Below are 25,214 nucleotides of genomic sequence, written 5' to 3'. Positions count from 1 at the left end.
GTGAATTAACTAAGAAGTAAAACTCTAAAAGTGCAAACATCCCCCCTCCTTATATTTTAAGCTAAGTAAATTAACATCTTTAACAAAAACAGAGCAAATAAGGCAAAAAGAAAATAGCTAGCCCAAGGTTCCAATCCAACCACATGCTTTATTTGAGCAGAAGGCTCGAAATGGTCACACGAGTACATTCCAAGTCCCCAGGGCTGACACATCCTGAGGACGGACACCCATGAGCAACTCACCTCTCTGGGGCTGCAAAGTGAGAACTAGGGTAATGAGTTGATCATAGGCCACTGTGCAGAAACCAATAAAAACAGGAATGACTTGGCTGGTAATGAGAGTCCCCAGTCATTGTAAATTAAGTGTGCTAAATAAGAACTTTTAACACAAAACTGCAGAGACACTGTGAATTGGCCTAATAAAGGATTCAACTTAAAAAATCAGGAGAACTGGTACTGTTTTTCTTATTTTCACTTCAAATACACATTCTAATAGGTTCCTCACATGATAGGGTGATAAAAAATGAATTCTACATATAATAATCAATACATATATTTATGATTTCTATGGGTTTGTGTCTTAGAAATTATTATTAGTCCTTATTAGTAAATTAAGGGAAATGCACTTGTGGTGATTTGAAAGAAAATGGCCTCCCAAAGGGAGTGGTGCTATTAGGAGGTGTGGCTTTGTTGGAGTGGGTGTGGTCTTGTTGGGGGAAGTGTGTCACATTTTTATATATTTTATATACATAAAACATATACATAAAAAATTTTTATATACATAAAAAAAATTTGACTTTTACAAATGAGGTCAATTTCAGATTTCAGTTACTGATGGAATGTTGCTTAGACAGGCTACTCAGCTCTTTTGGGACATCTGTGGGCCCTGTATCTCACATTCATATTCATACTCTATGAATAAATACAGACAGTGGCAACTAGAGCGAAACACTCACCATGTTTTGGATCTGGTTGGACTGTGTTCTCTTGTACTTAGTGTGCTGTGGCCAAAGAGGTGAGGTCATTGGGCACACATTCTCATAAGGACTAACTGTCTCACAGGAAGGACCCCGTCAGTTCCCGGAGAGCAAGTTTTTATAAACAGAGATCCTGACCCTTAACCTTGCTTTCTTATCATGGGCTCATTTCTTTGTTCTCTGTCCCTCTTTTAAATGTGTGTGTGTGTGTGTGAGAGAGAGAGAGAGAGAGAGAGAGAGAGACAGAGACAGAGACAGAGAGACAGAGAGACAGAGACAGACAGACAGACAGACAGACAGACAGAGACTGCACTCTGGTTGAGTGTGTGCCTGTGGAGGCCAGAAGAGGCACCAGGTCCACTGGAACTGGAGTTACAGGAGGTAGTGAGCCACCATATGGGTGCTGGGAACTGAACTGAGCCATCTCCCCAGCCCCACCATGGGCTCAGCACACATTTACCTTCCTGTTTCGATGCCTTCCCATTCCACATGAGCTAGACACTGAACAAATGAGGCCCCTGTGAGCTACACTAGATCTCTACAAACCATCTATGCTCAAATACCTAGTTATAGTGACAGCTAAGGAAGTAATCTCTCTCCAAATGTATCACACTGGAAATTTCCTGGCTCATGAGAAATTCATGCACTAATAATACTCAAAAAGGTATTAATATTCCAAGTTCAACTTAACCATCAGGCTTAAGGAGTTAAAAAAAAAGGAATAATTGCTAGGGAGCTATAATATTCAATCCCAGATAACTTTCATCTTTCTCTTGCCCTGCTTACTTCATATGCTCTGACAGACATGCTATCAAATCAAAGTCCACACTGCTTCCTTGCAGTTAAAGACATGCTGGCAGCCAGGCACTGAGGCAGAGAACACATGCACCCCAAAAAAAGCTTTTTTGTGTGCTTTAGTTTAGGATATGGTTTTAGTGTTGAGCTCACAGAAGTAAGTATAATGTTATTTTCTTTTAAAAGAGTAAAAATACCTTAACTGTGTCCTTTTAAATAAGGTTGGGCTTAGAAGTTAGGACCTTTGAATTCAAAAGCTCCTGTTCACTCTACTGCTAGCCACTGACACTCTACAAAAGAAAAGAAACCAGGAGTAAAGGTGTAAATGGCAGGAGAAGGCACCAGTGAAGGAGAGCAAGTGTGGGCAGCTGCCACACCTGCCACAGTTCAGAGGGAGCAGGGTGGATATCCAGCAGCTCTTGGATAGCACCTGGGTGAGGATGAGTGGTTCCCAAGACCCAGCCAGGTTGGGCTTGGGAAGACTGCCTAAGTCTTTGTCACTGGAGCAGGAATGAATACGAAGTACATGAAAAGCACAGAGGTGTCAGGTTCCTGCAACTTCTGTAGAGAATAGCAAGGTTCACAACTGTGGAAAGGCATTCACCTTGTAGAAGGATTGCCTTAAAAGGCCCTGGAGACCAGGTCAAGAGGCTCAGAGACAAGGTCTTGTTCCCCTTTTAATGGCTTTGCTGCTGCCTGGCAGCCATATGCTGGCTCCAGGTGGGGTGATATGTAGGACTCAGACAGCGTGAGCTCAGGGCACTGAGGGAGGAGGTAATGCAAGGGTACTTGCCGCTGAGCAGGGGCTTGTTGAGGGTGTAGAGTGGCGGCAGGTCCTCTATGTTGGAGATCCGCTGGTACATGGCCCTGGAGAGGTGGTCACCATGGTACAGGCTGCCCAAGATGATGCTGGAGAAGTAGATGGGCTCTACGAAAATGCTGAGCAGGGACCCCTGGATGCCCACCACGTTCCAGCTGCAGGGAGAAGGAAGCACATCTCAGTAGACACAGGTATGGCATCACATACAGACACAGCACAGAGACACATGGCTAATGCTGGAGGAACTGTAAGAGTGGAAGACATGGCCGTGAAAATCACTGACTAAGCAACTCAATTAAAAATTATCTTCACAGTGAGATAACTCTGGGTCATAGTCTTGGGGTCTCTATTGCTGTGACAAAATGCCACAACTAAAAGCAACTTAGGCAAGAAAGGGTTTATTTCATTTTAAAACTCCCAGGTCAATCATACTCTATCACTGAGGTAAGTCAGGACAGGAACTCAAGGCAGGAACATGGAGGCAGGAACTGAAGCATTAGTCATGGAGAAATGCTGCTATGCTGCTTACCAGCTTGCTCCCCATAACTTGCTCAGCCTGCTTTTTTTTGAGACAGGGTTTGTCTGTGTAACAGCTCTGACTGTCCTAGAACTTGCTTTGTAGGCCAGCCTGACCTCAAACTTACAGAGATCGTCTACCTCTGCCTCCTGAGTGCTGTGATTAAAGGTTTATACCACCATGATCTGCTCAGCCAGCTTTCTTACAGCATCTAGGACCACCTGCCCAGGAGTGACACCATCCCCTTTGGGTGGGCCCTTCGACATCAATCATTAATCAAAACAATGTACTACAACTTGCCGACAGGTCAATGTTATGGTGGCATTTTCTCAATAAGATTCGCTCTTTCCAGGAATGTCTAGGTTTATGTCAAGTTGACAAAAACCAACTAGCATAGCTAGTATGTTTTTCCATGGCAACATACTTTCTGGAGGTTATCTCTTAAAGGGTATTGAGAAGCCACATGTTTCTTGTGAATAGCCTGAGGGAAATTTCTCATGGGCAAATACATATACTTTTCTTCTAATAACAGGGCTGTTCCATCAGGGAACAAGGTGTCCTGATCTAGGACTGCAGTCTCATGAGGAACGCCTCAGAGCTAGCTCCTCAGAGGATGGTGCTCCAGGGTGGTGTGACAACTGCGGTGCATGCCCTGGAGACAGACGGTAACAAGGAGCAGGCAGTTGCCACACCAGTGATTGGTGATTGACATCTGCAGCAGCAACTGGCAGTTGCCACACCACTGATTGACGTCTGCAGCAGCAACACTCTGATACACCACTGGCTTACTATGTGCCTGCTCTCTTCACCCCACAGACAAGAAGCTCTGAACAACCCGGAAGCCACTGCAAACCCAGCAACTCCTGTGTGTCTCACATGTGGCTGATACTCAGCAGATGGGAGAGGACAGGAGAAGACACAGCCTAGGTGCTGAGCAATATAGCAGCAAAAAAGCAAACAAACAAATGAAGACTCATGAACTGAGGGACAACCAATGTGAGGCGAAGTGGAGGCTTCTCTGAGAAAAGGAGTAAGAGGGGCCACCCACTTAAGAGGAGGTACCAACAGAAGGCTCCTTGAGCTGATCCTGAAGCTCAACCCCAAAGAGCTAGGTTGCAGGAGGATGGCATACTCTAGCCTCTGGGACAAGGGATTTGGGACAGGCAGGGGTCACCATGGAGGGGCAGGCCACACCTAGCATAACCTTTATCTCTCCCTTTCTAGGCTCTCAACCCTGTTGGTGGAGGTGTAAGTAAGCCAGCCCCAGGTTATGAGCACAGAGAGCTGTCCCCACTATTCATCTCTCTAGTGGTGGCATGGGTGGAGGAGAGATGTCCTCCCTGTCCCCTCCACCCCAGCCCATCAACACCTGAGGCAGATGGGAGAGCTGTCCCCGTGCCCCCCCAACCCCACCAGTCATTCACCTCACCTGGGTAGCACAGTAGAGCTGTTGGCAGAGGTGTGGGGGTGAGCCAGCCACAGTGTTGTGAGCATGGGAGAGCTGTCTACATTATTCATCTGTCTTATGGCAGCATGGGTAGGGGAGAGATGTCACCCACCCCACACCAGGCCTGCCCATCAATGCCTGAAGCAGGTAGGAGAGTTGGGCCTGAGGTCATAAGAGTCAAGAGAGTTGTCTCTGGCCCTAGTCAGCTGCAGCTGGAGAGAGGCAGCTACATCTCCTGGGCCACACAGTAGAGCCCTGAAGATGAAGGTGTGGGAGAGGTGACCCTGAGGATATGAAAACCAGATAACTGACCCCACCCCCTTGCTCACAGCTTCAAGGGGTGAAACTAGCCAGGGCAATGCTGGAGAGCCCACCCTGGTAGCAAAGACAGGGGAGAGCTAGCAGGCTGACCAACCCTGCAGCTACCCAGGCCCAGATTATGTATTGTCCCACCCCAATAGTGCACGTGTGGGGAAGAGTGTTAGTCCTGTGGACCCAGGGCTGATCTCCTCAAATCAGACCAATGATTCTTTTCCATAAACATCTGCATGTAAAAATGTATGGATAAAGGGGTGTACTACATAACTCACTGTGTCTATGATGAGATTTTCTCCCTTCTTCCCTCCCCGCCACCCTTTTCTCTTAAATTTTATTTTGTTTTATTTAGGGGTGGTGAGGGAGATGGGTAGGGCTGGGAGGCATGATGTGTAAGACACAAAGAATAAATAAAAAATAAATTTAAAAATAGATCTAGGTTCTGACTTCTGAATAATACCATAACTAGACCAGGGGCAAATGATGCCAGTCTTGCCTTGTCATTGTGCCCCCTCCAGAAGCAAACAAGAGGTCTGGCCCTCAGTCTCCTCCTGCATGCAGCAGCTGGCACAGCTCTGGGAAGACACTGACTAGTCCAGTCCACTCCCTCCCAGGAACCCCACAACAGGTTCCCAGAAAATAGCATGCATCCACCAGGTCAGCTCTCTCTTAACAGTTCCTCTGGAGCCCCTGAGGTCCTGGCTTCCCTGCTGAAGCCTTGAGGACTGAGCACACATGCGCCACTGAACTCCCTCACCAGCCCTTCAGATAACTCACACTGCTACTTTCTGTGGCCTCTCTCAACCCCCATGAAGAAGGTCAACACGATGAATGGACAACCTGTAATTCCTAGGATGTATTCTTTCTACCCTCTAAGAAGGAAATTAAAACAGCCTTTCCTGTCCTCAGAGAACATCTGAAATGATTCAGCTCTGGAAGCCCAAGGGCTCCTTTCTGATGCAGATGAGAAGCCTGCTGATTTAGATGACTTAAGCAGAACTCAGTCCTCTGGGCAGTAATGCTGTGATCTTGCGGAAACCAGCATCTGTTAGGACTCATTAATTCTGAGCACACACTTCCTAGGAGATCCCAGGAGCTCTAGAGCTTCAAGGCACTGGGCAGAAAACAGCTCCTCAGCCAGCTCTACCCAAAGACAAGCTCCTGTCAATTAGCCTTACAGAGAACAGCCATGCCCACCTTCCAGGATCACAGACCACCATGTAAGGACATTACAGACACAGCACAATTCCCCATGGCAAAGCGTTCACCAGGTAACCGTCACACACATTGAAACCACACAGCTAGAGATGCCTGCCTAGTTCCCATGCCCACCTGGACCAGGGCATTAGATGAGGAGCTTCTCTGCTCAGGCCCCAGGAAGGGGTCTCATTTGTTACCAGAAGACAATAGGTACTCCTGTCTCATGGCCTTATGCCTCTCGGGCTGGGTTCAGGACTGGTCTGCACCTTCTTTCTTTCTTTCTTTCTTTTTTTTTCTTTTCTTTAAGTTATTCTTTGAGGATGGGCTAAATATTGCTGTCACTCCGACACCCCAACCCAATCTACTACAGAGCCTGACCTGGCCCTGAGCACACCAAGGCCAGTGACCAGAAGACATACAACAAGAGCACTATGTTGATCCAACCATGACCTCCTTCCACAGCCCTTGCTCAGACAAGCAACCGGTCAAAACAGCAGTTTGCTCTGTGGGTCCTTTTTCTCTCTGCTTCCACGTCACAATTAACCTTCAGAGAAAGCGACATGTGCCCTTCAAACTAATCCTGCTGGAAGTGTGACTCTTCCAGGAGCTTCCATAAAGCAGTCCTTGCTTACCTACCACCTGTTCTGAGCAAGCGAATGAGTCAAGAAACCCTCCTGTCTGTACTTGGATCTGTCTTTTCTTGCATCCTGGGCAGCAGAGGCCACAAACATAGCAGCCCCAGGGAGATTCAGGACCTCTCACTGTTCTAAGGGCAATCTCTCTGGGGCTGCCCTCACTGTTGGGCTAGCTGGACACTATGGTCACCTCTAGTGTCACCATCCCCATCCTCAGCCTATGCCAGACCTCAGTTCCCCATATGTTTTGGAACACTGTAGTGCTAGTGGCCTCTGCCCAGCACTACCCATCCAGATCTCCACAGTAGCCTCTTTGGAGGCCCTGCATCCAGCTGGCATCAATCCGGCTCCTATGCTATTTTTTCCTGTTTTTTTGTTTTTTAACTTTTTCTTAAAAACAATCTTTTCATCTGGGTACTTGTGGCGCATACCTTTAATCCCAGCGCTACGAGGCAGAGGCAGGCGGATCTCGGTGAGGTTGAGACCAGCCTGATCTATCGAGCTAGTTGCAGGACAGCCACTGCTACATAGAGAGACCCTGTCTCAAAAAACCAACCAAACAAACAAACAAACAAAAAACCCCAATCAAAAATAAACAAACAAAAAAATCCCCCAATCTTTTTTCATTTTACACCAATCCCAGTTCCCATCCTATGCTATTCTTGGTCCATGATTTTCCTGAGCAGCCATTTCTTAGTTTTGTTGTCTTTTCTGGAAACATGTGTTGTTCCTATTTCTGTCAATTTGCCTGTGCTTTTCCTCAAAGCAATATTTTTTTTTAATATGAAATAAAAGACACAGAGTTTTAAGGATTCTGATTTTGGCAACTGTTTGTGTGACCTCCCCTTCAACCAAAGGCAGATTCCCCTCACTCAGCAAACCCTTCAAACCAGTGCTTTTGTTCTGCAAGCATCAAGGTTGCTCTTAATCTAGACTCTAACTTGAAGCTGATTGATGGTTGGAACTCCTGGTTTTTCAACACAGGGTTTCTCTGTGAAGCTTTGGAGCCAGTCCTGGAACTTGCTCTGTAGATCAGACTGCAGAACTCTTTTCTAACTATATGGCTTTCATTTTTACTGGTGTTCAGAAGTTAGAAATAGTATTTAACTAAGAATCTACATAATCCGGACCGCTGTGAAACTGAGAGGATACAGCAGTGAAAGGACAGGAAAGTCAGTGGAGTCTGGCATGCCTGTTTGTGGCCATTGCTTACAAGGAATATGTCAGCTGCTGGGAAAACATTCATGTCTTGGGATGGAAACGGGGCAGGTCATGAACCAGCATCTTGCCTATCTGAAGTATGCCTAGAGAGCTGGTATCCATCTTGGCTAATTAAGCACAGTGATGGTTTAAAAGAAAATGGCCCCCAAAGGGAAGTGCTGCTATTAGTGGCACTATTAGTATTGGCCTTTTTGGAGTTAAGTGTGTCACTGTGGGAGTGGGCTTTGAGGTCTCCAATGTTCAAGCTATGCCCAGTGTCAGAGTTCACTTCCTGTTGCCTGTGGGTCAAGATGTAGAGCTCTTAGCTCCTTCTCCACTACCATGTCTGCCTGCATGCCATCATGCCCACCATGATGATAATAGACTAAACCTCTGAAAATGTAAGCCACAACAATTAAATGTTTTCCTTTATAAGACTTGCCATGGTTATGGTGTCTCTTTATAGCAATAGAAACTCTAAGACAGAAGTTGGTACCAGGAATGGGGTATTGCTGTGAAAGGCCTGACTATGTTTTTGTTTGGAGGAATTTGGACTTTGGTATTTTGGGTTATGAAAGCAGTGGGATGCTTAATGAGTCATACTAGTAGGAACATGGAAGATTTGAATTGTGGGGGCCTGGCTCAAGAGGTTTCAGGGGAGAAGAATTTAGTATGTTGTCTAGAGATCACTCTTGTGATACTTTAGTGAAGAATGTGGCTGCTGTTTGCCCTTGTCTGAAGAGTCTGCCTGAGGCTAAAGTGAAGAGATTTGGATTAATTCCTTTGGCAGAGGAAATCTCAAAACAGTCTAGTATAGACTCTGTCATGTGGTTATTAGTGTTAATTCTAATGAAGATATATAAAAAAGGAGAAAGCTGAGAAAGGAAAAATATAAAATGTACAATTTTGAGGAGAAAAGGAGTACCAGGAAATGGAATGGAGCTAAGTACTGTGTTCAAAGAGATAAACAGATTAGGACATGGAATAAAGGGAGTGGTGACTTCAGGGTAAGATCCTACCCAGCTAATTATCCAACTTGTGAAAAGGAATTAAAGAAAAGCTTAGAGCCAGGTATGGTGGCACATGACTTTAATCCCAGCACTCCAGAGGCAGAGGCAGGTGGATCTCTGAGTCTAAGGTCAGCCTGGTCTGCAGAGCAAGTTCCAGAACAGCCAAGCTTAGGCAGTGAAGGAAACCATCAAACAAAGAAAGCTGGTGAAGATGTAATTGAACGGGGGCCATGTCCTAGTCCCTGCAAGCAGCAGAACTTAGCAGCTTTGGCCATGTGGTTCTGACTTCAAGGATAGAAGAAAGGAGTCATGGAATCTTCCTCCACTAACAAGAAAAGCCACTGAGGTCAGGCATGTGTCAGGGATGACCCCCGAATGAAGGCCTAGAGAGGCCATTGCATGAAGCTGTGAAGTTAAAGCCTGGATTTTCTTGGTGACCCCAAAACACTGGAGATGCCAGAGCCATGGAATACCTGTCAAGAAGAGCTGCTAACAGGGAGTGGAACCAGCCCAAAAGAAAGAGGTGTGTTGTAGTCAACAAAGCTGAAAAGAGTTGGAGATCTTAAGAGTGTTTTGACATCAGACATGGAGATGCAGAGTTTGGAGTTTGTCCAGCATGTTTTTGGTCTTGCTTTGGTCCAGTATTTCCTCACTATGCTTCCTCCCCTACATTTTGGAATGGTAATGTATATCCTGTGCCAATATATGTTAGAAGTATGTGATCTGCTTATTGACTTTGATTTTACAGAGGATTACAATTAAGAGATTGTATGATCTCAAAAGAGACTTTGAACTTTAGAATTTTAAATAATAAGTTTGAGACTGTTATAGACTATGAGGACTTTTGAAATTGGACTGAATACATTTTTACATTACATGGCTACAAGTCTTTGGGGTTCAGGGACTAGAATTTAAAAAAAAATGGCCCCCAAAGGGAGTGGCACCATTAGGAGGTGTGGCCTTGTTGGAATAAGTGTGTCACTGTGGGGGTGGGCATTGAGGTCTCAATCTACACACAATGAGGCACTCAGTTCACTTCCTGTTGCCTGTGGATCAAGATATAGAACTCTCAGCTCCTTCTTCAGAATCATGTCTGCCTTGCTGCTATGTCCCAGCATGACAATAATGGACTAAACCTCTGAAACTGTAAGCAATTAAATGTTTCTTTACAAGAGTTGTCATGGCCATGGTGTCTCTTCACAGCAATGGAAACCCTAAGACAGGCAGTGACAGGGAGGGACTAACGTTTAAAAGTTACCAAAAACAGACAAGTACCAGGTTAGGAAGAACTTCCTGTACAAAGCCAATATACAGAGACTGGGAGAGGTGTTTCTTTTTCTAAATGCTCAATCCCAGCTAAGTAAATAAATAAAGTAGCAAAATTAAAAAAAGAAGCATGGACCAAAGGACTAATGATAAATTTCTAGAACCCAATCTTTTTTTTTTTTTTTTTTTTACAATGGATATTTTTTTTATTTGAATTAGAAACAAGATTGTTTTACATGACAATTCAGTTCCCTCTCCCTCCCCTCCTCCCCTACCACCCCTCCCCAACTAAAACCCTACCTATCTCATATCCTTTCTAGAACCCAATCTTAAGGAAATACAGATTTATGAGTGTCCTGGAAAATAATGTAAAGTAACTGACATATGGATGTCTAATGAGATAAAAGAGAACACGGGCACTCAACACTAGGAAAAGACTGCATGAATAAAACGAGATTATCAACACAGAAGGAACTACATCAATACATGAGACCTTTTGAACATGAAGGAAACAACTGACCTGAAAAGCTTGGCTATGGGATCAATGGGAGAAAGAGCCAGTAAACTTAAAGACAGGCCATCAGAATCATCAGTAGAAAAATACAAAGGATGTAAATAAAAGACAGGCTATGGGACTTATGAATACCAGTGAGCAGAACAACATGAAAGTCCTGGGAATGCTGAGAGAGAAAGAGAAAGGCAATGAGAGTTTATTAGAAGAAATATTGCCTGAAACCCCAAGGAAAGAAAAAGACCACAGAGATTCAAGGGCAAAGAACTGAAACGAGCACAAATACAAGTAAAACCACAGCGGGTACGGTACATTTCAATCAGACTAAGTCAAGGCAAAGAAACTTAAGAAATGGCAGTGAAAAGTCAGTGCTCACATAAAGAGAGTTTACCAGTTTCTCAGTAAAGGAGACCAGAAAGGAGTGAGAAGATGTATCTCAGAGAATCCTTCTTAAATGAAGGGGAATGATGACTTTCAGGGACCACCGATACCAGTGGACAGAGTTCATCACTATTAGACCTTAGAAGAAATAGAGACACAGACAGGAGCCAGTCCTTCACTTCAAACTAAAGCCTCAGAACAGTAGACAGAAAAAAAAAAAAAGCTGAATAAAACATGAGGCTTTCCTGCAAAGGTGGACATGGACACACACAGTAACTTCAGGGGTTGGACAGAGAGCTCAGCAGTTAAGAATGCCTGCTCAGAGGATTGAGTTCATTCCATTCCTAGCTAGCTCTCCTGTCAGGTGGCTCACAACCTCCTGTGACTCCAGCTCCAAGAGATCCAATGCCACTTTTCTGCCTTCCAAAGTCACCCTCACATCTTCGGCATTCACTCATATAGACACACACATACTCATAAATAAAAATAAATCTTTAAAAATAATTATATGTATATATATTTACATTTATATATACATATATTTTTTAAATGACAGGTTCTCACTATGCGGCTCAGCTGGCTTTGAACCCAGGACCCTCCTGCTTCAGCCTTCTGAGTGCAGGGATTGGATATGCACAACCATACCTGGCTTGTAATTTTGATGAACTGAATTTAAATAAATTATGACTACAGATCTATGAAAGTGGCTATAAAATATACAAAGGGATAAAATCTGTGATATTGACAGAGTATGAGGGAGTGAAGGTAGAAAGAAAATTTCATATGCATTTGAAGCTACATTATTATCAATTTAAATAGAATGCTATAATTTTAAGATGTTTTATGCAATCAGAATTGTAACTACAAGGAATGGAGAGATGACTCAGCATTTAAGAGGAGGTTCTTCCAGAGAACCTGAGTATGGTTCCCAGGATCCACATTAGGAGGCTCACAACTGCCTGTAACTCCAACTCTGGGGGTTTTAACACCTCTGGCCTTCACACACACCTGCATAGCCCCCCACCACACACATGGACAGATTTTTTTTTTAATCTAAAAAAAATGAGTAACAGTCACAAAGGAAGTTCTATAGAAAATATACAAAAAGAAATAGGACTCCTGTGAGGATATTTTAAAAGAAAGGTGGGAAGGGACTAAATCAGGGAGAAATAAAACTACATACCACACAAAAATAACAAGGTAAGTCTTCCCTACCAAAATACTTGAAATATTAGCTGACTAGTCTCCCAGCCAAAGGACAAGATTGAAAAATGGATTAATAACATAACAGGGTGGATTATATATTAGGAAATTCACTTCATATCTAAGGACACAGGTATGCTGAAAGTGCAAAGATAAAAAGAAGGTATTTCATGCAAAAGATAACCAAATGAGTAGGAATAATTAGACACCATAGATTAAAAAAAAACCCAGAAGAGAAAAAAGATAGTATATGATGATAAAAGACTCAATTTACCAGCAAGATAACACATCTATGGAGCCAGCAAAGTGGCTCAATGGTAAGGGTACTAATGAACTGAGTTTGATCCCTGGGACCCACACAGTGGAAGGAGAGGACCAATTCCTGCCAAGGAGTCCTTTGACCTCCACACACCCCACCTGCTAAACAGACATATAAATGTGGACAACAACCACCACCTGTGGATGTTAGACTACAAGCCACAGAACTTCTGAATATATAAAGCAAACCCTGACAGATCTGAAGGAGGAAATGGACAGCAACATGACAATGTTAGGAAATGCCAATACCCCACTCAAGTATGCACATATCTGATGGAAGAGCAAAATGGAAGCAATAGACTTAGAACTCTGTAGACGCTTGAATCTAACACAAACAAGGAACACTCCACCCTAGGAACAGCAGGTACACATGCTTTCCAAGTGCATCTATAACATTCTTCAGGGCAGACCAGGCATCATCCTCAAAACAAATTTTACAAAATTCAAGAAAATTAAACCATACAAGAATCTTTCTACCCAAAGTAGAGTAAAACTATAAACCAATATGAAAAATGAAAATTGAAAAACCAGATATATGGAAGCCGAGTATCAAGGTCTGCAGTCAACAAACCAAAGTTGCAAAGGAACTTACAGGCGTGAAAATAAAAACAAAATTCAGAAAAGCAATGGGATGCAAAACAACTTAAGAAAAAGAAAAAGAAGAGTGAAGGGTCCTATTTTCTGATTTCAGAATAGTATAAAAGTGACAGTAACCAAAACATTGTGATACTGACATACAAGCATACAGTGCAACAGAACAGAAGGGAATGTCCACAGATAAGCCCTCACGTATTTGGTCGTGATCTCCAGAAGGTGACAAAGCCACTCAATGGCAAGGATCCAAGGAAGATGCTAAATTGCCCCAAAGGTTTAAAGATGACAGCAGTACCAATCATGAGGGGATCTCTCCAAATTAAGAAGACAGGGGCAGGACTGGCAAGATGGCTCGGTAGTGGACCCAGGTTCAGGGCCCAGCACTCACAGGGTAGCTGCTCACAGCCACATGTAACCCTTACACCCCCCTTCTGGCCTCCATAGGCATAAGGCGTGCACATGGTGTACATATATGCATGCAGACACATACATACATACAAATAAAATAAGTAAATCTTTAAAAGAGGAATTAGAAAAAGGCTTCAAGTGAAAGCAACTTAAAGACAAATGAGTAAAGGATATAAAGATGCAATTCAAAGATGGTAAAAATGAATTAGTGGTTCACGTCTGCTGAAGAAATGCTCCATGTCCCCAGTAATAAGAGGAAGGAACGCAAGATGATGTCTGCTTACAAAATGTGCTAAAAGCAAATAAATCCTATATGGTGTCAGGTGATGTGACAGCAACCCGATGTCTTTTGTGAAGTTACAGTTATGAGACTCATAGTCTAAACTCCCACAGGGCTCTAGCACAGGTTTTGTCTTGAGCTTCAAGAGTCAGGGGTACGGGGAGAAAGTAAATCCCAGTGTCCATCATGATGGGAGTATCCCATGACTAAGTCAGAATGCTTGTAAAATTCAGAAATAATGACTTAAATAAAGAAAAAAGTCATATAGGTGAATAAAAATGAGAAACAAAATGGGACTGAAGAGTGTAACACCATCTCAATAATTAACAACTTAAATAAGCATGTCTCAAAGAACACATTTGCCTACACACACAGACACACACACAGACACACAGACACACAGACACACAGACACACAGACACACAGACACACACACACACACACACAGACACACACACACACACACACACACACACACACACACACACTCAGACACGGGCTGAGGGTGGGGAGAGCACCTGGAGGGCAGACTGGAAAGACAAGAGCAAACACACGGGCTGGAGAGATAGCTCAGAGGTTAAGAGCACTGGTTGCTCTTTCAGAGATCCTGAGTTCAAATCCCAGCACCCAGTTGGTGGCTCATAGCCATCTGTAATGGGATCTAGTGCCCTCTTCTGGCCTATAGGGACACATGCAGGCAGAACACTGTATACATAATAAACAAATGAATTAAAAACAAGAAAGAGGAAACCCACTACAGCAGGCACAGGTAGTGTACCACTAAAGCCTTGCAGAGTTTGGAGCATCTGGGCTTTGGATTTTCAGTTAGGTATGCTCAATTGATAGAGTCTACAGAAATATTTCCAAACTCGAAGCCTCCAAAATCTCAAACACTCCCGGTCCTCCGGATCTTTTTCTCTTCTTTTGGCTAAAAGTTACTTAACCTGCATCAGTGCTCGGGAAGAATGGTCCAAGGTGGATATATGATTAATCCAGCCAGCTCCCCTATGACACGCATTTTAGAGAAAATCAATACAAAGTCTCACAGCAATGGAAAAGATGATGGTTCATAAGTGATGACCAGGTTTCATGCAGCATTGCAAGATGTGCCTCCCTAAGCCGGACCCTTCTGATGTACAGGGGAGAAAAAGACACACAAGCACTATGTCTACACCAATTCCAAACCTTCTGGGTGGCTAGTCCAGAACTGCTTACCCTGGCACCACAGGGGCATGTTCTGTAGCAAGGGGTTTAATTTTATATGCATCTGAACTTTTGAATGCTTTCCATCACCTGCTGAAATACATTAGCTGAGACATAAAAACAGAATAGCCACTGGAACTTGTTCCGGTATCTGAAGAAATGGATTTCTAAAATCTGACCTGGATCTAAGCTCCTGAGAGAAGCTGCTTCCTAGGCACGCAGTAGGTAACTAGAGCAGCGTGCTCACAGAGCACTAGCCTTGGCCTGGGATGGCTCACATTGTTCTAGTTGGTAAAGATCAATCACACAGTGCTAACTGACGGGCACAGCAGACACTGTGTTTCCTGCTGACAAAGAAATGCTTGCATGTTTTCCTCTGGGAGCAAACTGTAAAATATCATAGCCTGTGGAATGGCCAACACAATCAGCTTAACCCTGATACCTATGTTGAAAAAGGTATAGCACAAGGCAAGATGAACTTTCTGAAGCAAGTGGTGTGGGAAAACTGGAGTGCCCTGTGCCATGGTCTCCCTTGTCCCCTCCAGGTAACCCTAAAAGCACCTGTGATGAAGGAACCTGTCTTTATAGAACTCTTGGAACACCTGAGCAGGGAACTGGGTTAAAATCCAAATGATTTTGAAAACAGCCAGTTAGGAAAGGCTTATTAAGAATCACACATGCATGGTGAGTGGCTTTACCGTGCTATCTTGTCACTGCAGGACATGGTGAGCAGCCGTTCCCCCTGCAGCACCCCGTCCCATGTCTGGATACTGGCGTTTGAGCGCACAGGGATTGTCCCTTCACCAGATTCTATTTTTGTCCGTAGCTGTCCCCTTGCTTTGCGATTCGGATGTCTATCAGCTGGTTCTACAAGAAAGACAGGGTTCAAAACCCACATGTAATAAAAGAGATAACTTATTGAAAAGCATATCTAATGTAATAAAATTTAAAGTACAATTTATGGATATTTATGCAAACATTTATCCAACCCATATAAAATATACATTCCAGTAAATATGTAAAATCAAATTGAAAAGACAATACAGACTAAGTTTATGAACATGGAAAAAAGGTGGTTTACATTTTGGCTGAGATGATTTCTATCATTAACAAGTGGAAACAAATGGAAAAAATGCTAAGATTTGCTAATTCTGAGTGATAGATACTTAGGTGCTTGTTACATATTAACTTTTGTATTCTTATCATTTCAAAAATGAATATAGACAAACACAGAAATCAATCCATGGGAATATGTAAAGATATTTCCAGTGATTAGCAGTGAGTTTTATGAATTTTGATGACTTTAATTTTTTTATTAATTTTTAAAAGTAGTAATTATTTACAGTATTATTGTTTTTATAACCAAGAAAATTCATTTGCAATTCATGGTTCTTGGGCATGAGAGCAGGAATGTACACACAAACTGCTATAAAACCACAGTCCTAGGCTGGCCTCCAGAGTATGCAACAGACAACAAACACTAGGGGCCTCGATTGCCTTTGTCCACTTGCTTCTGCAGCATAGCCTCATGCTTCAGTCACTCACTCATCAGTCAGCACGCACTGGAAATACGGGAATTGTTTAATGGTGGAAACGCCTTCACTCCACTCTAATTACTTAACCAAAACTAGCACCATTCTTTTAGAATTAGCATTTTTCATTAAAACTTACTAGCTTAATCATTAATCCAAATGATTAATTTGGAACAAAGAATCTATACTCTTATCAAATCTATACCTAAGGCTGAAATTAAAAGAAAAAAAAAAAAGAACGTTGATGTGGATGTGTTCTAACACTACATTATATTATGTTTTCTTAAAAACCTGTCAGCTGGTGAGTTTCTGGCGTCATACCCTCTAGCACGGGCTCATGGGGGGAGAATATTCTGGCGTCTCCACAGGGTGAGGTGCTGATGTACAGGTGGAACTGTACAGTATCCTTCAGCCGGAACCCACCCCGTTCTGACTTCTGAAAGATGGACTTTTTCTGGTCTTCTTTGTTACTGCAAGGGAAAAGTTGTGAGAGTGACAGTTAAAGGTATGTGCGGCCAATGGGGCAGGGTGGGGTGGGGTGAGGGGGGAACATCTACAGTGGTCCAGAAGGACTTCAGAGGCCATTGCCTCCAGTGTGGGAGAAGTGAGTCTTCTGGAGACAGTATCTTGCTGGGTACACCAGGTTGGCCTTGAACCTGGGATTCTGCTGCCTCAGCTCCCCGACTGCTAGGATTTTCGATTGTGTAGCACTATGTCTGGCTTGAACTAGAATCATTGTTATACATGCTTATAGTAACCCTTCGTCCAGATCCATTCGGTAATCACTACGTTATCAGCTGTGAGTGACTATTCTCAGGTGAGACTGCAGGGCAGAAAGAGCACACGGGAGAAATGGCATTGTCAAGAAGAGCAGTCAGGTGCAAGGTCAGTTATGACCATGCCCAGTGACTAAAATGAAAATGGCCTTCTTTACCAGGCAGTTTTTGAAGGCACGTTTATATTCACAATGCACGAGACAAAAACCAATCTTTTTTTTTTTTTTGGTTTTTCGAGACAGGGTTTCTCTGTGTAGCTTTGGAGCCTATCCTGGCACTCGCTCTGGAGACCAGGCTGGCCTTGAACTCACAGAGATCCGCCTGCCTCTACCTCCTGAGTGCTGGGAATAAAGGCATGCGCCACCAATGCCCGGCATAACCAATCTTAAATATATACGAAGTTTATGAGTATGCTATGTTTCTGTGTATGTGTCTCACGTAAGTGTGTGTGTGTGTGTGTGTGTGTGTGTGTGTGTGTGTGTGTGTTTATGAGTTAGTTCACTCTAGTTCACAACTGAGCATGAGAGAGTGGGATCTGCTCAGACAGCATCACAGGAGAGCAAGGCTCACACAGTTATAATCCTGAGAATCCCTCAGTGCTTACACAAACAAGTCAAGGCTATGCAATGCTTTCTGACAGAAAGTATTTTTAAAATAGCTTCCTTCACTTCTTCATTCCTAAACTTACTTTAAATAAAGCTCAAGCTGTGCATAAAGAAACCTGAGCAGGGACCTTCGGGAGATTATCTCTGCATGGCAGTCGTTCAGTGCAAGGCCACGGTCACTCATGTATTCACCGTTGATACATTTCGTCCCTGTGGAAACACTTATCACCTTGGCATCTTTGACGTCTGTACCTGAAAGACAGGAGAGTGACTGGCAACTAATGACACTGGCCTGTTTGACACGTGATCTCAGCAACTGGACCACTCAGGGTCAGCTTAACACTTGAGCTTGTTTTCACATGTCTTCGTGTCTCCTGATTCCAGGCGAGAAACCTGAACCTCAAATAGCCTCTGACTGAGGCTTTGTGCAGTACCACTTCCAGGAGACTACCTTCCTCACTTGCAGGCTACACCCTAAACTTCTTGTGGTCACTTCCATTGGCATGCATGGGTGTTTGAACACTCACCCTTGACTATAGGTAAGAAGGCACTGTACATAGTGCCTGGAAATAGCCTCTAAAGTAAAACATTAAAGAAGCTAGGAGGAATGACTTACAGGCTCAAGAGTACCAAGAGAGAAAACAAAATCAGCTTCCACATTTTAATTAGTAATCTTTCACAATTAACCACACCAAGAGTGAAATCATACACAATTTGACCTTCCAGAGATGGAAAATCATGATTAAATCCTGTGAAATAGATCACTGACCCAAGCAACAAAGACCTGAATACGGAAGGGGATGTGTCTCAGTGGTAGAACATATACCTGGCATGGGTGAGGTCCTGGGATACATCCCTGGAATGACAACAGAAAACAAACAAAAAATCCAACAGCATCAACAACCCAATCCTGAGAATGGTCTTAGAGAAGACTCGGTGACTGGAGTAGACATGTTGTAGGGTCAGTGTTAACTGTCAACTTGACAGACACTAGAAATAACCTAGGAGATATGTCTCTGGGCACACCTGTAAAGGCTTATCTAGACCAGGTTGGCCTTTGGGTATACCTATGGGAGATTTTCTTGATTAGATTGAGATGGGAAGACCCACCCACCATAGGCAGCACCATTCTCTGAGTTGGGGTCCCAGACTGCATAAAAGGGAGAAAAGGGAGCTGAGCAAAACATTCATCTTCTCTATGTCTTGACTGCAGATGTAATGTGATCAGCTTCCACAAGCCCCTGATCAGTGACTTCCCCACCACGATGGACTTCTCCAACTATGAGCTGAAATAACCCCACCTAAGTTGCTTTTATTGGGGTATTTGATCATAGCACCAGGAAAAAGAACTAAGGCACAGGCTATTCGGGAGGCACTGTGCCAGGAGTGTTAGCAAATCATCCTCACCGCATATCCTTAAGATGGCCTCTGAGGAGCTTTTGCTTCCATTTTGAAGAAAAGAACTGCAGCTCATGGTGGTTAATAACCTGCCTGAGGCCATTCAACCAGTGAGAGCACAAAACCTATGTGCCCAGTTCCATTTCACTGGTTTCAAACACACATTTTGGCTATGAACAAATGGTCATAAAAAGATATGAAAAGCTGCCAGGTGGTGGTGCACCCCTTTAATCCCAGCACTTGGGAGACAGAGACAGGTGGATCTCTGTGAGTTAGATGCCAGCCAGGGCTAAACAGAAACTCAGTCTTGGAAGAAAAAGGTATAAAAGGCTAGTCATTGAGTGACCAGCATTGTTAGTGTTTTCTGTTTTCTGTAACAGAATTCTTGAGAGAACAATTTAAAGGGGGAATACTAATTTTGCCTCAACTAGAGGTTTCAGTCCATCATGACAAAGTGGAACAGAGCAGCTTAACTCATGGTGGCTAGAATCAGAGAGAATGCCTGCACCCATGGGCCTTCTCCTCTTTCCCCTTCTATCCATCTGGGCCTCTCATCTGTAGGATAGTGCCATCCGCATTCAGACTTAGTCCCCTCCAGAAATGCCCTCACAGACTTACCTAAGCATTTCTCAAATCAATCAAGTTGACAATCAAGACTAGCCATCCTAAATCCACCCCTTGTCAACCTGACAATCGAGCATCTTAAAAGATTTCATCCTTGGTCTCTAAAGATATGCTAATGAAAATGAATTTAGTGTGCCTCTAACAGTGTCATAATCTTAAAAGTCCCAACACTGTTCAAATCCAAAGTCTACTGAGGCTCAAGGCAAAATCTTAGCTGTGAGCCCCATAAAAATTAAAGCACATTTTACATATTCCCAACACACAATGGCAATAACTTCCGGTTCCAATTGGGAAGAGTAGGGGCATCTCATCTGGAAAGGGTGAATGAGCTCTTTGCCACATTGTAACACAAATGGCCTAGAGTCCAATTCCCTGCACACTCCAGTTTTCCATCTGCAACCTTGTATCTGTCTGCATTCTACATAGCCCTGGGCTTCTGAGCTCCACGGAATCACCTATTAAGCTGAGCTTACACATTCTAGGGCTTCTTTGGCTCACATCTCCAAACTTTTCTAAAATTCCTCCCACAATTCACTTCCAAAAGGCTTTTCTGATCCACAGTCTGTCAGTCAAAACAACAATCCCATTTGTATCACAGATGGTACCAATTTTATGTCATATTTTGTCACTGGTGTTACAAATTCCTGAGAAAACTAAAGGAGGGAAGTTTTTTATTTTGGCTGAGTTTCTGTGGTTTCAGTCCACTGTGGTGGTGAGCGTGTAGCAGGGTAGTTTCATACGATGATGACCAGGAAAGGGTTGTGTTTATGAGTGTGAATATGTGTGGGGGTGACAGAGAGAAAGACAGAGAACGAAAATGAATATTTTTAGATTAATGGGCTTTCCCTATCCCCATTTTTAAGCTCTTTTTGAAATTACTGGCCTATGGGATGCTGCCAGACACATCTGGGCAAGTCTTTCATCCTTGTAACTCTCTGAAAATGCCCTCATAGTTATACCTCTGAGGTGTAACTTTACCAACTTCCCAAGGATTTTCTGACTTTACAAAAGTTCCCCCAGGTCAAGTCACTCTGATGTGGCAGTGGTGACGCTAATAAAGCAGAAAGGGTCTAAGCTTCAACAGAAGCCAGAGTCAGTAATATGCTGTTTCCAGAGCATGTTGGGTCACAATGATGGCATGCGGTAATTAGTATGCTCTCTCCAAAGGAAAAGACAGGTTAAAAAGTTGAACATTTTAGGGGCTAAAGAGATGGCTCAGCAATTAAGAGCACTTGCTGTTTTTACAAAGGATCCAGGTTTAGTTCCCAGCACCTATATGGCATCTAAAAATATCTGTAACTCCAATTCCAGAAAATCTGATGCACTCTTCAGACCCAGACTCACTGGGTCTCAGTGAGTTCGAGACCAGCCTGATCTACAGAGTGAGTTCTAGGACAGTCAGATCTGCTACACAGAGAAACCCTGTCTTGAAAAACAAAACAAAACAAAACAAAACAAACAAAAAAGTTGACTGTTTTGGAGGCAAAGAGTTGCTGGGGATTGAACTCAGGAATCTGACTGCTAAACATGTATTCTACCCACTAAGCTATGTTCTCAGCCCTAAGGAGGAAAAAAGGCTTCTGAAGACAATTCTTATACTTGTATATGGCAGATGAATAAAGAAAGAAAGAATAAAAGGCACACTCTGTTGGTGTCACAAAATTGAATGTGTTTATGATTTTCAAACCAGAAAGCAAACAGGCTGCACACAGTGCCAGATGCTTACCTGTGGTCATCACTACTCCAGAAAGCACTTTCCTTCGTGCGTGGGGGGAGGAAAAGTTGTCTGTCAGGTCACTGAACTTACCCAGGACCAGGCGTGAGACAGCATCTGCCAATACCTGGGGGAAGAACAGAGACCAAGTTTAGGGCCAGGGGATTTTACCTTTGGTGGAACCAGTCTCTCTCAGTGTCAGCACATGCTGTCTCCTTCAAGGAAGAATTTTATAGTGTCCCTTCTACTCTAGAAAACCCACACAGGCACACCCAGCAAACAAGTGTGTGCACGCACAGGGGCCAGGAAGTTGCAGGGAGAAAAGTTATCAGTGGTTTTACCCAGCCATGGGTCCCGTGTGCTATAATACTAATTGTCTGGCAACATGGGTACACTAGTGCAATTGTGGCATTATTGTTACGGGGGTATCCAACCACTTTACAATTGAGTTGGAGGCCCACCCTACGGGAGGAAATTCATGCCCAGCACTGTAAACCTGGGGAGCTTATGGCCTTAGAGAGGAAGCTACCATTGATATTTTGCTAAATGGACATGCTGTCAAACTGCCCCATACATATTTATGTTTTTTACTCAAAAGACCAGTGCTGCTCTTAGTTTTAGAGAAGCATGTCTTTGTGTAGCCTACATCATTGAGTGCAGAGACTCGTTATAGGTAAAAGTAATGGGAATTAGTAACTGCCAAATGCTCAGCCCTAAACAGAACATCTATATTATCCCCTGTAAGGCTAAGGGAACACTGTAGAAAAAGGATAGAAAAAAATGTAGGCGATGGAGGATGTGAAGAAGTGCTGAGAAACACTGTCTTCTAGACATGACATGGCTCCTGCAACCACCCCCTTGCCTTAGGAAGAGCATTAGTGGTTACTTGTATGAGGCCTGAATAAGGCTAGGCTCTATCAGCATTCTATTATGGATGGATGGTTGCACTAGTTTCTTTTCTTGTTGTTGTGATAAAATACCCTAGCAAATGCAGCTGAAGGGAGAAAGGGTTTATTTAGCTCATAGGTTACAGTCCATTATGGCAGGTAAGTCATAGCAGCAGGAGCTTGAGAGAACTGGTTACCTTATAGCCGCAGTCAAGAGCAGAGAACAATGAGTTAATGCATGCATTCTAGTGCGCAGTTCTCTTTGTCTGGTCTTAGACAATCTAGGGCTCCTGCTAGGGGAAGGTGCTACCCACATCGGGTGGGTATTCTCCCCCTCCCCATTAGTTAATATAATCAAGATACTCCCCACTCCCAGTGTCCCAGGCCATCCTAATATAGACAATTCTTCATTAAGACTGCCTTCCCAGGTGATTTAGATTATAACCATACTATTGAGGGAGGGAGAGGCTCTGAGGCTCCAGCCCTCCCTAAAGAATTATAGGAAGTTAATGGGGACTGGGGGAGAAGGAATCATTTTCCTCAGTGGTGTAGCTACTGGTAAATTGCCCCTGCTCAAGTAAATAACTCTTTATCCATGCTTGTGCAAACAACCCTAAACAGATACACTGGGTCACACACTAAAGGAAAAAGACATGAAAGTAGGAGGGGGTGTGGTGGTTTGGAAAATGGCCCCCAAAGGGAGTTGGCACTATTAGGAGATGTGGCCTTGTTGGAGTAGGTATGGCATTGCTGGAGTAGGTGTGGCCTTGTCAGAGGAAATGTGTCACTGTGGGCTGGGCTTTGAGGTCTCCCTTGCTCAAGCCACACCAACTGAGACAGACCATTTCCTGTTGCCTGCATATCAAGATGTAGCCAGCACCATGTCAGCCGCACATTGCTCCCCCCCCCTCCGCCACGTGATGATAATGGACTAAAGCTCTGAACTGTAAGCCACCACCTCAATTAAATGCTTTCCTTTATAAGAGTTAGCATGATCATGGTGTCTCTTCACAGCAATAGAAACCCTACCCAAGATAGTGGTTTGTGGGGAAGGAGTTCACTGGGGGGTGGGGAGGGATAAGAGAGATACACTGGGAGGGAGAAGATGACCAGAGAGATATATATGACATTGTGAAAGAACTTTTCAAATGTATGTTTTAAAAGTCATATAAGGGCAGGCACAGCTCCAAGTGACTTTTCTGCAGAAGTGTGATCTGGATACCTGAGCCAGGTGTCTATGGAATGAATACTGTGAGACACAGGCAACTGACTCTCTGAAAAGGCCTATGGACCTTACCCTGTGTGGCTGGGGCTGAATACAGCAAACATATAAAGATCCCCAATGCATGTAGGCCTAGTGGTCTACTCCTTTAATTGGGAGGCAAAGGCAGGTAGATCTCTATGAGTTCACACCCAGATTGGTCTCTATAGTGAGTTCTAAGACAGCCAGAGCTACACAGGAAGATCCTGCCTCAAACAAACAAACAAACAAACAAAAAACCAAAACCAAAAGGAATCCTACATCCCAACAACTCACCTTCAATGACTCACACAAGGGTGAGGACCTGCTTTACAGCTGATGCTTGGCAACACCACACTGGCAAGCCTGCTACAGCAGAGTGCCACCGGTGTGGTATGGCCAACACTGTCTGACTTTATAACCCCACCCTACCCAGAAGTATCAGGAAGGCAGATAGCTCTCAGGCCAGGGATGCTTGGCCCAAGCCTTTTAAGAGATATTTCAAGGAAAAGCGAGAATTTACATCCATCCTGGAATGCAGGTCCTGAGTCTTCCCCACCCTGGACCCCTGCATATAACCACTGAGATTGGTCCTGAAGTCTACTCTGAAAAGACCTTACTGCCTTTATTCTTTGTGAGCTACCCTGGGGAATCTAAAAGGGGCAGTGCTGGTTGTGCTACTGAGCAGAGATGTGAGGATATAAGCTCTGTCGTTCCCGACTCTTAAGTGGATCCAAATTAGAGGGGCCCAGCCTACTACCTCAACACGAGTAGATTCTGACAAATGCCACTTGCCTCCCAGGTCTGGAGCTCACTCCTTTCCATTCAAGGCCATTGAGGCAGCCCCTCAAGGAGGTGGGGCTAGCCATGCATGATGGCATGCACACCTTTAATATGAGCACTTCCAGCGGCAGGCAGATCTCTGTAAGTTTGAGGCCAGGCTAATCTACATAGTGTTCCAGGACTACTAGGGCAACATAAAGAAACCCTGTCTCAAAATAAACACATAAAACAACAACAAAAAGAAAGCAGGGCTGAGGCCACCTTCCCTAGACCATTTATCTGCTATCCCTCTATGGGATCCACGGCATGTAAAATAGTTTCAGTGGCTTTGCCACTGCTGTCAACATTAAGGGAAGACAAACCACATCAGATGATATGTTGAACTCAGGCCAAAAGATTTTAGCAAATCTAAGCCTGGAAATAAAATTCACTTGGGATCTAGCCTCATTAGTTTGTAAAATAACCAATAACTAGTTGGTTATTCATGGAGGGATGTTAACAATGGACTAATTGGGAAGCAAGGACATGTCACAGAAAGTCAGAAAAACACCACATCCGTTCCTCTAGACTGAGCT

At 43.8% G+C, this 25,214-nt stretch overlaps 1 protein-coding gene across 6 annotated transcripts in view; it reads right to left on the bottom strand.

The window, feature by feature from the left end:
* Adarb1 (adenosine deaminase RNA specific B1) overlaps positions 1-25,214 on the bottom strand; it is a 124,632-nt gene that overhangs the window by 10,884 nt on the left and 88,534 nt on the right. For 4 of the 6 annotated variants that reach the window (XM_027394293.2, XM_035450983.1, XM_035450980.1 and 1 more), the window contains 5 exons: positions 21,742-21,856; positions 18,077-18,245; positions 16,904-17,082; positions 15,779-15,947; positions 2,565-2,746 (listed from right to left, as the gene is read on the bottom strand). In XM_027394293.2, the coding sequence (XP_027250094.1) occupies positions 2,565-2,746; positions 15,779-15,947; positions 16,904-17,082; positions 18,077-18,245; positions 21,742-21,856 (814 nt within the window). The remainder of the gene's footprint in view (positions 1-2,564; positions 2,747-15,778; positions 15,948-16,903; positions 17,083-18,076; positions 18,246-21,741; positions 21,857-25,214) is intronic. The other 2 variants (XM_027394297.2, XM_035450984.1) reach the window with 1 other exon arrangement.

This window comes from Cricetulus griseus, assembly GCF_003668045.3.
Source record: "Cricetulus griseus strain 17A/GY chromosome 1 unlocalized genomic scaffold, alternate assembly CriGri-PICRH-1.0 chr1_0, whole genome shotgun sequence".
NCBI lineage: Eukaryota > Metazoa > Chordata > Mammalia > Rodentia > Cricetidae > Cricetulus > Cricetulus griseus.
The sequence above is the reverse complement of the archived record's forward strand: the minus strand, read 5'-3'. Positions and strand labels throughout refer to the sequence as shown.